Source organism: Mastomys coucha, unplaced genomic scaffold (genome assembly GCF_008632895.1).
Source record: "Mastomys coucha isolate ucsf_1 unplaced genomic scaffold, UCSF_Mcou_1 pScaffold17, whole genome shotgun sequence".
In the NCBI taxonomy this organism is placed as follows: Eukaryota; Metazoa; Chordata; class Mammalia; order Rodentia; family Muridae; genus Mastomys; species Mastomys coucha.
The window spans coordinates 21,499,787-21,513,763 of NW_022196899.1; the positions used below are offsets into that span (position 1 = coordinate 21,499,787).

General features: G+C 42.5%; 1 protein-coding gene across 3 annotated transcripts in view; it reads left to right on the forward strand.

The window, feature by feature from the left end:
- Pld1 (phospholipase D1) overlaps positions 1–13,977 on the forward strand; it is a 208,772-nt gene that overhangs the window by 179,876 nt on the left and 14,919 nt on the right. For all 3 annotated transcript variants that reach the window (XM_031376479.1, XM_031376480.1, XM_031376478.1), the window contains 2 exons: positions 148–197; positions 5,901–6,035. In XM_031376479.1, the coding sequence (XP_031232339.1) occupies positions 148–197; positions 5,901–6,035 (185 nt within the window). The remainder of the gene's footprint in view (positions 1–147; positions 198–5,900; positions 6,036–13,977) is intronic.

A 13,977-nucleotide genomic window follows, 5' to 3' on the forward strand; every position in this document is an offset into this window, starting at 1 on the left:
TATGCCTTTACATGTGTGTGGTCCTCCATAGCTGTGTCTTTACATGTGTGTGGTCCTCCATAACTGTGTCTTTACATGTGTGGCACCTCCGTAACTGTGCCTTTACATGTGTGGCACCTCCGTAACTGTGCCTTTATCTGTTTTCAGAACTATGTGCAGAGGGGAGAGCTCCATCCTTGGACAGCTAAAGCCCGAGCGTAAGTTGTACTATTGTTTTCTTCTGCAATCGTTTCTAGGGAACAACAGGAGTTAACAGGATTAGAGGTGAAGAGGATGCCCTTGTCAGTCTGGAGCCCTGCTCGTGGAATGGTGCAGCTCACACTAGTAGAAATGTACCTTCCTACTTAACTAATAGAGAAAACCCGTCATGCACACATCTCAAATGGACAAGCAAAATACTGCCCTGGTAAATGTGAATGTTACATAATATGCTTACATGTGAGCCACTTCACAAAACGCTCAACAGAGGTAAACCACCTTCTCTCACTAAATCGCCCAAGCCAATGTTCAAATGAAAACACCTGTGCATGAGGTCCATGCGTGAGAAACACTGGACATACTCTGCAAGTGTTAGTGATTGATTTACTTTTATAATAGAAATAATCACTAAGGAGTCTGTATGTATGCATTCTCCACGTATCTCCAGCACAACCCCATGTGGGTCATCTCTGTCTTAAGGATGAGGGAAACAGAGCTATGAGAGCAGCAGGTATCTATCTATTGCATCTGTTTATGCAGAAGTCCGGGCATTCTCATAGTACTTTCTTGTACTTAATGAAAACAGCTCATAACACAGCCATCTTTATGACCTGTGAGATGATTATAGATGAGGAAGGAAACACTGCTGCAGCTCTCTCTACACGTACATTCTAAGTGGGGATGAGAAAGCGAAGGAAAGAATGAGAGAAAAATGTTTGCTCATGTGTATATGGGATTAGTATCCAGACTAGGTAAAAAAATTCTTATAACTAATAATAAAAGAGAAAATTAGCTCATTTTTAAAATAAATAGAATACCTAAATAGACATTTAATTTCAAAGAGATACAGAGATAACTAATAAATATATGAAAAATGCTCAATATCACTTGCCATTGGGAGAAACCAAGTGAAAACCACCATGAGATGCAGCTTCACCCCTTCTACGATGGCTGAAATAACACCAGGCATTGTCAAGGACATACGAACAGTGGGACCCTCCTGCGTTACTGTTGAGAATTCAAATTGGCGCATTGTCATTTGAAAACAGTTCGGTAGTTCCTCAGAATTTAGACATAGAGTTCCGAATAAGCCAGAAATTTTCTTTAGTATATGCAAAAATAAAAAAAATGCATCTATTCAAAATTTGCACGAGTGGTCATAGTCAAGATAGCCAGAAACCATACAATGTCCAATAACTGATCAATGTATACATTATATGAGCTTGTGTGTGTGTACATGAAGGCCAGTCAAGCACATTGGGTATACTGCTCAGCTATTCTCTGTCAATCATAATGATGAGCTAGTACTGATAAACTATAAAAAGCAATGAAACAGTATGCATGACAGTATGGATGAATCGTGTAGGTACTGGGCTAACTGAAGGAAGCCAGGCACAAGAGGCCACATGGTATACGGTTACATTTTTATGAAATCTCTTTAATAGGTGAAGTCATAGCAACAGAAAGAAAGTTTTATGGTGATTGCTAAGGTCTGGGGAGAGTAGGTAGAATCAGATGCCAAGTAGGTGGCCATGGGGATATGAATGTCTTAAAATCAGGTCATGGTGATGGTTATATAGCTCTGCGAATATACTTCTTAAAAGTCTAAACATTCAGAACGCAGACCAAGTACATGTCTGTAATCCAAGCATTCAGAAGAAAGGGAGGAAGATCATCCTTAGATATACATTAGATATACATCCGCATTCAAGGTCATCCAAGGTCATCCTTAGATATACAGGTCATCCACACTCAAGGTCATTCAAGGTCATACTTAGATATACATTGTATGTGAGGACAACTTAGGATACATGGATAATAAATCTCAAAAAAAAAAAAAACCTGCTTCAAACGGAAAACAAATCTGTGATATATGGTAGTACATGTCATGGAGCCAGCACTTGGAAGACAGAGGGAGACGGGTCTCGTTGAATTAGAAGGTAGCCTGGCCTTCATAGTGAGACCTTGTCTCAAACAAATAAACAAAACCACCAAAAACCCATCTACTGAACCGTCTTTATTTATTTGCACTTCTGGGACTGGAGAGAAAGCCCTGCATGCACTGAGCAAGCACTCTGCCATTGAACCCTATTTCTAGCCCTGAACCGTACAACTAAAAATGGGAAATTTCACGCTATAGAACTTTTGGAAATATTTATGGATTTTTATGAATTTGTAGAGGATTCGTTAGCTTTTAAAACTATAGGATTAACTGGGTGTGATGGTGCGTGCCTTTAATCCCAGTAACCAGGCAGAGGCTGTTCAAGACCACCTCCGTCTACATGGTGAGTTCCAGGACAGGCAAGGTCGCATAGCGAGACTCTATTCCTCAAAATAAGTGAGTGAGTAAATAAATAAATAGACCTGAATTTCCTACGGGTGTACCATACATGCACACACATGTCTGTCAGGGTTAGAAAGTCTAGGAAGTTTTTACTTATTGTGTGTTCAGACACAGTTATGCACACTGCACAACTGTACCCAGGAGACAGCAGATGTCCCAGAGTGTCACCTTGGTCTCTATGGCTTGATGGATCAGTCTATATAAAAGGCATACTGACACAACAGAGTGGGAAAGGTGCCTGCCACACTGCCTGATGCTTGTAAGGCGAAGGTGAGGTTACAGGAAAGTCAGGAATCAAAACACGCTGCTGCTTTCCTCCCTCAATGGTGAATAAAGCAGTTTTCTTCGGCTCCAGACCCTTCATCTCACCTTTGCCATTCAGGGGGAAATAAATTGGATTTTAACACAAGAAACAATTTCAATGGTAAGCCTGCTTGTTGGAAAGTTTCTAAGCACCCTGGCAACAAGTCAAAATAAGGCCTCTCTGTGGGGGAGATGTTGGTGTTCTAAACACGGAGAGAAAAGATTAGTTATGGAATGCTCCTTTTCTGAAGCAAATGGTGGCATTGCAGGGTTTGTTTTTGTGAGCGTTCAGTGTTGGTGGGTTTTACAGGCCTGGCTTCCTCATCTCTAATTGGGTGCAGGGCTTGCAGCTCCTGTTGCTGCTTCAGTTATTTTGAATAAAGCTGCAGTTGTGATGAAATGGAGATTCCTGAAAAGAATTCCAGCCCTAGCCAGTCGCTGATCTGTAATCTCCAGAGACGTAGTGTTCAGGTTAAAACATCCCGTTATCTCTGGAGAAATGGGCTCTACAATACCGATGAAAATGAGGAATTTTTGGAAATATTTTTCAGGAATTTTATGGACATGAAGAACTTCAAAGAGGACACACTCCCCTCTCTTTAGCCAGGCATATCCAATCTTTTGATCTTGTCATCTACAAAATTCATACTTGAGAACTGTGTAATCAAGTTACAAAAAATTGTGCCCCATCTCCCAACTGACAATGTTTTAAGGATGTTTGTGACTTTGTGTTGGGCCTTCTCATGACTGTCCTAGATCTCATGTGACCTGCAGCTGCAGTTTAAACACACCTAGAACTTAAACATTGTTCTTTTGTTTTGTTTTGTTTTGTTTTTTCGAGACAGGGTTTCTCCGTGTAGGCTGTCCTGGAACTCACTCTGTAGACCAGGCTGGCCTCGAACTCAGAGATTCGCCTGCCTCTGCCGCCCAAGTGCTGGGATTAAAGGCGTGCGCCACTACCGCCCGGCCTTAAACATTGTTCTAATGTGCCATACATACATAATGTTCATAATGTTACCATACGGTAACATGGAAGGGTTGTGGGTATTTCATGTATATAGGACTTTTGTTTTCACGGATGTAGAATGCTATAATGTGAAGCACTGTTATACCAACTTAGCTCTTTTTGTCAGTCAGTGCTCTGAGATCATGCACACACATACATGAAGGGTGATCTGTCAGTGCCAGACTCCCCTGTGAACTTAAGCCTGAGTTTCTTTCCAAGATACCTGAATTAATAGAGCATCCATGGTGAAGTAGAAAACCCTCAGAAGAAATGGGAGGATTGGCAAATAGACCATGAGTTTCTACTCAATCTATTACTATGTTTCATAATCTCCTAAAGAAAAAGATATGATGTAGAACATGATTCATGATGGCCTGGGTCCTTTCATTTGTTCTGAGGCTCAGACATTGTGCAAGATAACAGCTGTGAGGGAGGGGACCCTAAGACCTTATGACAACACTCAGCCCCAGATCATGGTGGTAACTGTAGTTGGGTGTGGATTGCAGGTCTTGTCACATGGTGCCTTGAGTGAGCTGCTAGTCACAGTACAAGCCTGGAACTGTTCATTCTAAACACAGTTTCCCTCTTTCCTAACATTAATGATCTAGAAGGGAGAATTCTTTGACAGTTGTACACACGCCTACAATGTGTTTTCATTTTTATCTCTTGCTGCCCTCTCTCATTTCCTCCCTCCCAACCAATCCCATTCCCACTTTCATATTGTTTAGTTTAGTTTTTCCAGTGACTCACTGAGATTAATTAGCATTGTTTTCAGGAGCATGGACAACTTCTTGGTAGCTACACCAGTAGCTTCCCAGTAACTGTTAAGTGCCAATAGCTCTTCAGGGAGGGTGGAATCTCATAAGCCCCGCCCCCATCCATGATGCGATGTTGCTGGGCCCCATCTTGTAATGGTAAACACAGCTGCTGTGAGTTCCCAAGAGCGGTGGCCATGACTTGAAGACAGCTCACTTGCACTCCTCCCTTTCCCAGGGGAAGACTCTTTAATTGGCAGCATTTCTCTGTAGCAATAGTAAACAGACTAAAATGCTGTTCGGTGCTGAATGTGCTGCATATATTTTATGGTTCTGACATGTACTCATCCTCTGTACTGCCACAGGTGTCAGCTGAGACAGAAGCAGCCATAACACTGAAATCTTGTTTTGTCTTTTCTGCCTTCCCTCTTCAGTAGTTAACCCACCAACTCGTTAAAAGGTTCAAATCGGAGTACATTTCTAGATTGCATCAGCAAAAGACAAAAGACATTCCAATATGATTTTTCTTCTGTCTTAAAAGTAGTCATTGTCATCATTAGCTTTAAGGACATAGCATAGAGTCATCTCGGAAGGGAATCTCAGATGAGGGGTTGCTTCCCTCAGATTGGCCTGTGGACATGTCTATAAAGGATTGCCCTCACTGTTAATTGATAGAGAGAGCCCAGTCTTCTGCGAACCGCACCAACCCTGGGGAGGTGGTCTTGGGATGGATGAGAAAAAAGCTAAGCATGAGCCAGAGAACAAGCCAGAGAGTGAGTTAGCAAGCATTGTTCCTCTGGATCCTGCTTGATCCTGCTTATGCTCTTGACTGGAGCTCCTGACTTCCCTCGGATATGGACTGGGATCCGGAAGAGTAAGGCAAAGCCCTTCCCTCCCAAGACACATTTGGCTACAGGGTGTTACAGTGGAGGGATGAAGCTTGGCTACAGGGTTGTTACAGTGGTGGGATGAAGCTTGGCTACAGGGTTGTTACAGTGATGGGATGAAGCTTGACTACAGGGTTGTTACAGGGACGGGATGAAGCTAGGGTACTCATCCAGCTCATTAATATAAATGCTCTTGTGATTTCCTGGTTAAATTTTACAAAAGAAATGTGTGTGTGTGGTGTGTGTGTATGTGGGTATGGGGGGGTGTGCGTGTACATTACAATATTGTATACATGTATTCTATGTAACCTGCTTAAATGGTATATATATCTGGGAAAACAACAAAATTGATGGTCCTTAGTTGGGCATGGTGATATTGATTTTAGTATTTTCTTTTTGATTCACAGTTGGTAATAAGTGGATAAATTACATATCGTTTTGCGGTCTGAGAACACATGCAGAGCTGGAAGGAAACCTAGTCACTGAGCTCATCTATGTCCACAGCAAGTTGTTAATTGCTGATGATAACACAGTTATTATTGGTAAGTGTGTGGCCTGTGGCTGTGCCTCTTGTCACTGACAGCCCTCTGCCTCAGCTGCCCTCGCTTCCACACACTTCCCTGGCAGCTGAGACACTCGTGTAGCCCTAGACTGTTTCAGAGACAGTTCTCTTCTGTCACATCCTTCCTAACCTGTTGTGTTTGTTTTTGTTTTTAATCTATAAAGTCTTAGAAATCAGAGCAACGGAAGGGACTTTGCACATATTACAGTACTAGAAGCTGGGGCTTAAACCTTTCACTTACTCATATGCCTGATTTCATTGGTTCTCTAAAAATGCTTGCTTATTTGTTTGTTTGTTTGATTGACTGATTTTGTGCGTGCTGTGCATTTTTGTGTAGAGGGTCCTAAGAACTGAACTCCAATCATCAGGCTTGACTTGGCAGCAGGTGTCTATACCTGCTGAGCCATATCTCTATCCCCGATTTTATTAATTTTTCATTATTCCCTTACTTTTATTTTGAAACCATGGGACTAGATTTCTGGGGTTGGAGAGAGAGAAAATCATCAAGGAAGGTATTTCAAACAAGAGAGCCTTGTGGGTGGCTTGTGTTGACCTCACATCCATCTGGCCTTTCCTACAGATCCAGGTCAGTGACGGTCAGGGTGAGGAGGATGTGAAAGTATTATTGCTGTCTGTGCACTTCCCAGTACTCTTCCTCAATCAAGATGTCAAACCATGAGCTCTGCTGACATCTGTTGAGTTGGAGAGACAAGGGTGTTTCAGTGAAATGGCATAGCCCTATTTTAAGATCAAAATCCTTCTCTGACTTAAGGATAAAGGTGTATTTCTATAAAACCCTCTTCCTCTTACTAGCTCGAGAGAGAGAGGCATGCACATTCTGAATTGGATCTTCTGGGTCAGAGGAGTGTATACTCAGCCTCCTTCCAGGTTTATATATACTGGACATCCTGTGTTCCCATTACTGGATCATTTCTCATTTAATATTATGTTACACGAATGAACACGGGAAAGGTAGATGAGATGCAGAAAATGAATAACCTTTCCTAGTTAGTGTTTCAGTTGCTGCAACGAAACATGATAACCAAAAGCAAGGTTGGCTTTACACTTCAACATTGCGCTCCATCACTGTAGGAAGCCAGGATGGATACCAGAAGAGGTTCAACATTGCACCCCATCACTGTAGGAAGCCAGGACGGATACCAGAAGAGGTTCAACATTGCGCTCCATCACTGTAGGAAGCCAGGACAGATACCAGAACAGGGCAGGCATGTGGAGGCAGGAGCTGATGCAGAGGCCATGGAGGGATGCTGCTAACTGGCTTGCTCTTTAGGACTTGCTCAGCCTGCTTTTTTATAGAACCTGGGACCATCAGCCCAGGCATAGAACCAACCCACAATGGGCTGTACCCTCCCCATCAATCGCTAATTAAGAAAACGCCCTACATCCAGGTCTTACTGAGGCATTTTCTGAATTGAGTTGAGTTTCATTCTTTTAGATGACTCAAGCTTGTCATGAAACTAGCCAGCACATTACCACCGTGAGTGCGTGTTGTTGAGAGAATAGTGGATGGCACTTCTGGGAATCCTGTTCATCTGTTTTAAATAAAATGTAGCTCCTCAGCTATATTAAGATAATTCCCTAGTCTTTAAGAAACTAAATGTCATGGAGTGTTTTTGACAGTTTTTGGCAGTTCTATGCCTTTTTCATCTCTAGCCTCCACTGAGACAAGAAAAAAAACCTCTCCTATCTAACAGTAATGAAATATCTTATCTGGAATATAACTTGGGAGAAATGTAGTACTGAAGGAAATGTACATATCTCAGTCTATATAGGTGCATAGTTGAATGTATATTTCTGTAAGCATGGTTTGAATATCTCTCTATATGTATATACATAATTAGAAAGACTGGAGAGATAGAGTCTTTTAAATATCTACGCAGAGAGGTGTCTAAAAAACATCATAGTCTAACATCCCTTGCTTATAGCATGTTTCTCAACCTGTGGGTCATGAGCCTTTGGGACCCGAACAACTCTTTTACATGGGGTCATCTAAGACCATCAGAAAACACACACACACACACACACACACACACACACACACAATTCATAACAGTAGAAAAATTACAGTTGTGAAGTAGCAACAAAAATAATTTTATGGTTGGAGTTCACAACAACGCATGGAACTGCATTAAAGGTTCACAGCAGTAAGAAAGGTGAGAACTCACTGGCATAGGAAAAGACTTTCTAAGGAGAACACCATCAGCACGGTACTAAGAACAATTAATAAAGAGACCTCATGGAACGGCAAAGGACACTGTCATTCAAACAGATTGGGCTACAGAATAGGAAAAGATTTTTAGCAATATACATCTGGTAGAGGACTGATATCTAAAATATATAAGAACTCAAAAAACTGGATGACAAGAAAACCCAATTTTTAAAATAGGCTACAGCTTTAAATAGAGAATTCTCAAAAGAGGAAACACACTGGGCGGTGGTGGCGCACGCCTTTAATCCCAGCACTTGGGAGGCAGAGGCAGGTGGATTTCTGTGTTTGAGGCCAGCCTGGTCTACAGAGTGAGTTCCAAGTCAGCCAGGGCTACACAGAGAAACCCTGTCTCGGAAAAAAAAAAAAAAAAAGTAAACACAAATGGCTGAGTGACACTTAAAGAAGTGTTTAACATCCTTACTCATCAGGGAAATCCAAATAATTTAAACTTATTTGAGATTTCATTGAACACCAGCCAGAATGGCCAAGATCAATGAATGACAGCTCATTGAATGACAGCTCATGCTGGCAATGATGCAGAGTGAGGGGACCAGTCCTCCATGGCTGATGGGAGCGCAGATGTGTACAGGCACTATGGAAATCAGTGTGGTGGTTCCTCAGAAGCTGAGAATCAGTCCACCTCAAGATCCAGCTGTCTTGGGCATACACTCAAAGGGCATTGCATCTAGTACAGTGACACTCGCTCAACCACATCCATTCGTTTGTAATAGACAGAAATCGGAAACAGTCTGGATAATGGAAATCAATTCATTCATAATAGATGAACAGTTAAAGAAAATTTCATGTTACATTTATACAATGGAATGTTACTCAGCTGCTAAAATAATTAAATAATGAAATTCACAGGTAAATGCACAGAACTAGGGGGAAGTCATTCTGAGTGACATCCCCCAGACAAATATGGTATGCATTCACTTACATGTGAATATAAGCTATTAAGCCTTTAATAATCAGGCTACAACTCATATAACCATGGAAGTTAGCTATAGAATAAGGGACTAGAGGGCAGGGATGGATCTCCCTAGGGAGGGGAAATAATGTAATTATGGATGAATAATTGGGAGGGCCTAGAATGGGAGGATCAAGTGATGAGGGGAGAGAAAAGGCAAGGGAAGAAAAATAAGGAGGGACGTCTAAAACAAGGGCCATTTGGGCGGTGGTATAGAAAGCTAATATAGTAAAAACTTTCCAAAAATATATATATATGGAGGTGATCTAATTGAAATTGCCAAATAATGGGGACTATGAAGTCCCCACTGGGCATGTCTCATCATCCAGGAATGAGTAACATCTAATCGAGTTTTTGGCCAAAAGGGCCCCATGAGAACCCCCAAACAACTCATGCTATTGCCAAGGCTATTGGTTCTCCACTAAAGGGACAGTCAGGCCCTGTTGCTGAAGACAACATCTACACAATGCATTGAACAAGGCGAGGTCAAGCTGGTGCCTTCCTCTAGCCTTCACCCCTACTCATGGTGCTAGAAGGTAGCCGGAAGGCTACCAAAGGAGATAGATGAGCACCAAGCTGGCTACAAACCCTTCCATCTACCATGGTGACCCACCTGCAAGAAACCCTAGTGACACAGGTGGTATGGAGCTTGTGGGAGTGACAAACCAATATCTGACTGGCGTTAAGGCCACTCCCTGAGATGGAACCCATATTTAGCACTGCTGGGGTAGCCAAGAACCTGGGGCTCTGTAGGCCAGGTGTCTAGGAGAAAAGCGACTATTACTAATCTCATGAAGGACCTTGGCACAAAATGCCACCTCACGACAGTCAGCCTTGCTCTGTCCTCATCAGAGAAGCCTCCTCCTACAGCTTGACAGAGAGTGAGCGACCCTAGAATACTCGGTTCTACATGGGATGTCTCCATCAAATCCTTTCCCTCGGGGCTCAGAGAACCGCACAGAAGAGGAGGTGGAATGATTGTTAAGAGTCAGGAGGGATGGAAGACACCAGGGAAACCAACATTAGTAGACACAGCAGGACTGACCCATCTAACCTTACGGAGACTGGGACCGTGTGCGCAGGGCACACACAGGTCTAAGCCAGGTGAGAGGAGAAAGCAGACACTAGACCCCCATCCCTCACCCAGACTCTCTGCAGCTGAGAACTGCTCACAAAGGACAGATGAGTCTTCTCCAACAGAGTCTCACTGGGCCCCATGCCCAGAAGGTGGGCAACAGAAGAAATGAATCCAGTAGCCTTTGTCTTTGGGGAGGTTCTTTGTTTCATAATGCTTTGCTGGACACATTTTTTTTTTTTATAAACCTTCCAGGTCCTTTGCCTATGAATTCCAGTTTTTGGTTTTGTGATTTTAAGGATTTCCTTCTGTGTGTGTGAAAACGTGTGTATGTGTGTAACTCCGTCTCTATTATGTGTTTTGGCTTTGGCTTTTGGCCTTTGTTTTGTTCTATTCTAGGTTGTTCGATTTTGTTTTATCTTATTTTATCTCATTATTAGATCCCTGTCTGTTTTCAAATGAGAGACAGGGTGTGGATTTGGGTGAGAGGGGAAGTGGGTAGAGTCTGGAAGGAGGTGGGGGAAGGGAAACCTAATCACAATATATGTATGAAAAAAGTCTATTTTTAATAAAAGAAAAGTACAGAAAAAAATGCAAGTATGCACAGAAGTCTGGAATGGTCATTATAAAAAAAGAGAAAAGAAATAGCTTAGAGTTCTTTTTATATAGCTCTATAGTCTACACCTGCTGACGTACGCCGTGTGGTTGTACTTTAGTTCACGTGATTTATTTCTCAGAAATAGTAAACTAATGTCTTTTGTTTCTTATATCTCAGCATACACTTACTACATAATTCTAGTTCTTTTTTTTTATACATTTACCATTTGCAGATCTAACAGGCCTATTGTTTCATTTCAACTGTAACTACTCTGTGGTTTGTTATTATTATTTTCTGACTATTACAAGAATTGCCCTCAGTTGTGTTAAGAGCACAGCCAGTTTCTGATTGTTTGTTTTCATAGCTCACTTATCCTGAGACCTCAGTTAATTCACCAGTGTATTCTTAGGACTGAGAATAGGGACATGTTCAAGGCTGGACATGCATCTGGGAACTGTCCGCAGCATCACAGACACAGGCATGCAGAGGCATTATTCCCTCACAATCGAAAACAGTCTTTTCCAGTTAGAGGGACTTACTTTTAAGCCCATAGCTCCTTAGAGGCACCAGGTAGTGGCTCTTCTTTAGGACAAGGAATTTTGACATTTAAATCTGTTCATGAACCATCTTCTTTAAGTCCCTTCTGAAGAGGTCCTTCAGCTGAAGGTAGTAGAACAGAGCCCTTGTTCCTGCAGTGTCTCCTTCAGCTGCCCTTGCAGCGATATGCCTGCTCCATCAGGATTTCAGTAAGCTGCTTCTGAGGCATTCTCTTAGCTGTGTGTGCTGCACAGCCATTTGCTCCTTTATTCTCTCAGTTGGTCCTGGTGCCAATCACCTTGCTCTTCCATGCCTTTCTTTTGTCTTCCACAGCCTTTCTTGCTCTTTCATGCCCTCTCTTGCTCCTCCATGCCCCCCTTCTTCCTCCACATCCTCCCTTGTTCCTCCACATACTCCCTTGCTCCTCTACCCTAGAATTTTTTCAGTCACATCTCTTCTTTTCTTTTGGTTCTTGTGACATTTTCTGCTGGTGACAAAATGGAAACTAAGTTGTTTCGAAATAATAATCAAAATGTGAAAGAAATAAAAAGATAAGCCACAAACTTAAGGAATATATTTGTAAAGCATTTAATATTCAAAACACATACAGAGGGTCTAGAGAAATGGCCCTGTGCCTAACAGTGAGTATTGCTCTTGCACAGGACCTGGGTTCAGTTCTCAGCACTCATGTGGAATGGCTCTCAGCTACTTGTAATTTTACATCCAGGGATTTGATGTTTCTCAGTGGATACCCCCCAGCCCCCTACATACAAATATGGAATATATATTTAATAAAATTTTAAAAACACATAAGGCATACTTTCAAATTAAAAATGACAAATACCCTATTAAAAACTGGCAAGGGAGTTTTGTAATATTGTCACTAAAAACACATCCCAGGACCACAAATAGAAGAAAAGATACCCAACACTTTTTTGTATAGAAATGATGGCAGTAACAGCTTTTAAAATTACCTAGATTGGCAAAAGAATGGGCAATATAAGCATTAATCAGGCCATTGAAGTGCCATCTACCTATGCCAGGGTGGGTTAGTCCATGTGGTAGGGAGGAATGGGAGGGGGAGGGGCTGTGGGCCCTTGAGAGGGGGGTTGTGATCGGGATATAGAGAGAATAAATAAATTAATGGAAAAAAAATAACAAGTGCCATCCACTACTGGAGGGAGCTCAGACTAGCAGCCATCTTGGAAGGTTTTTTGCTGTCATACCCTGCACTCAGAATTCCAGTTCTGCAACATAAAGCCTATACATGCTCACACAAAAGTGTCACAGCTCACAGATAGGATGAACCATAGAACACGGACTGGAATAACACAGCAAACCTCTGGACATACCCTCAACATCCAGGTAGAGTAGGGTGAGAAGTTAGTTTTCTGAAATAGTTACAGAAGGCAACTAAGTACATTAGATAGACACAGTTAGATCTCAGAGCTACAACCTGGAATGAAGCAAGCAAGCTTCATCATGATCGACTGAACGAGTCTGCTGATACCAACCAAGTAATGAATCAGCGGGGAGGTAGTTCTGTTCAGGAAGACATAGGATAAACACGAGGACCACCATGAAGGACTCACTGACAAGGCGCTCTGGAGATTTGGGGCAGAGGCAGTCTTGTTCTCAGCCTGGCTGATGAATTTAGTGATTTTACTATTGCTCTGGTGTTTGTTTTCATATATTCTTCTGTATTTTGCTACATTTGGAAGACAAGAGTTTCCTGTAGCAGATGCAAAGATGCTGTCATACCCTGCATCTTTAAATGATCAAGGCAATGACTTAATAAAAAGAAGGAAATCAGTTCCGTAAGTCAGTACATGAATATAGCACACATCTGCCCTCAGCAGTGCCAACTCTGAGGACCCATGCTGAGCAAAAGGGTCAGAAGTCCCTCACTGTGCTCTGTGTCCTTCCGAGGGCACCCAGAACCTGTGACCATTCTGTGTACCCTAGTTCCTGCCTTTCTCTTCCTCATTGTTTATGTAGAAATGAGGTATGCCCCAGTCCTACAACATCTCTGAGTTTACACTCATCGGTCAATAGTTCCCTGTGAGTATTAAATTTATTACATTCATGTGCGTAATGTTTGCATTCATGATCGTGTATGTGTGTGCTCACACTCGAGGCAGCCAGAGGCTGGCATGGTGACTTGATTGGGTGTCTTCCATTGCCACGTTCCACCTTATATGTTCAGGCATGGTCCTTCACTTCCCTGGGGACTAGCTAACCAACCTACTCCAGGAATCCCTGTCTCTGCTTACCTTATATCGGGATTGCAGGTGGGTTGCCTGCCCAGCATTTACATGAGTTCTGGGAACCGAACCCTGGTTCAAACCCGACGACGGTCACAGCCTGTGTCCCAAGCCAGCCATCCTTAGCAAAGCAATTAAAAGAGGCAGCTTAATAATGGAAGGCAAAACAACAGAGATGAGGGAGGGGAAGGGGAAGGGGAAGGGGAGGGGGAGCGGGAGAGGGAAAGGCAGAGGGAGAGGCAGAGGGA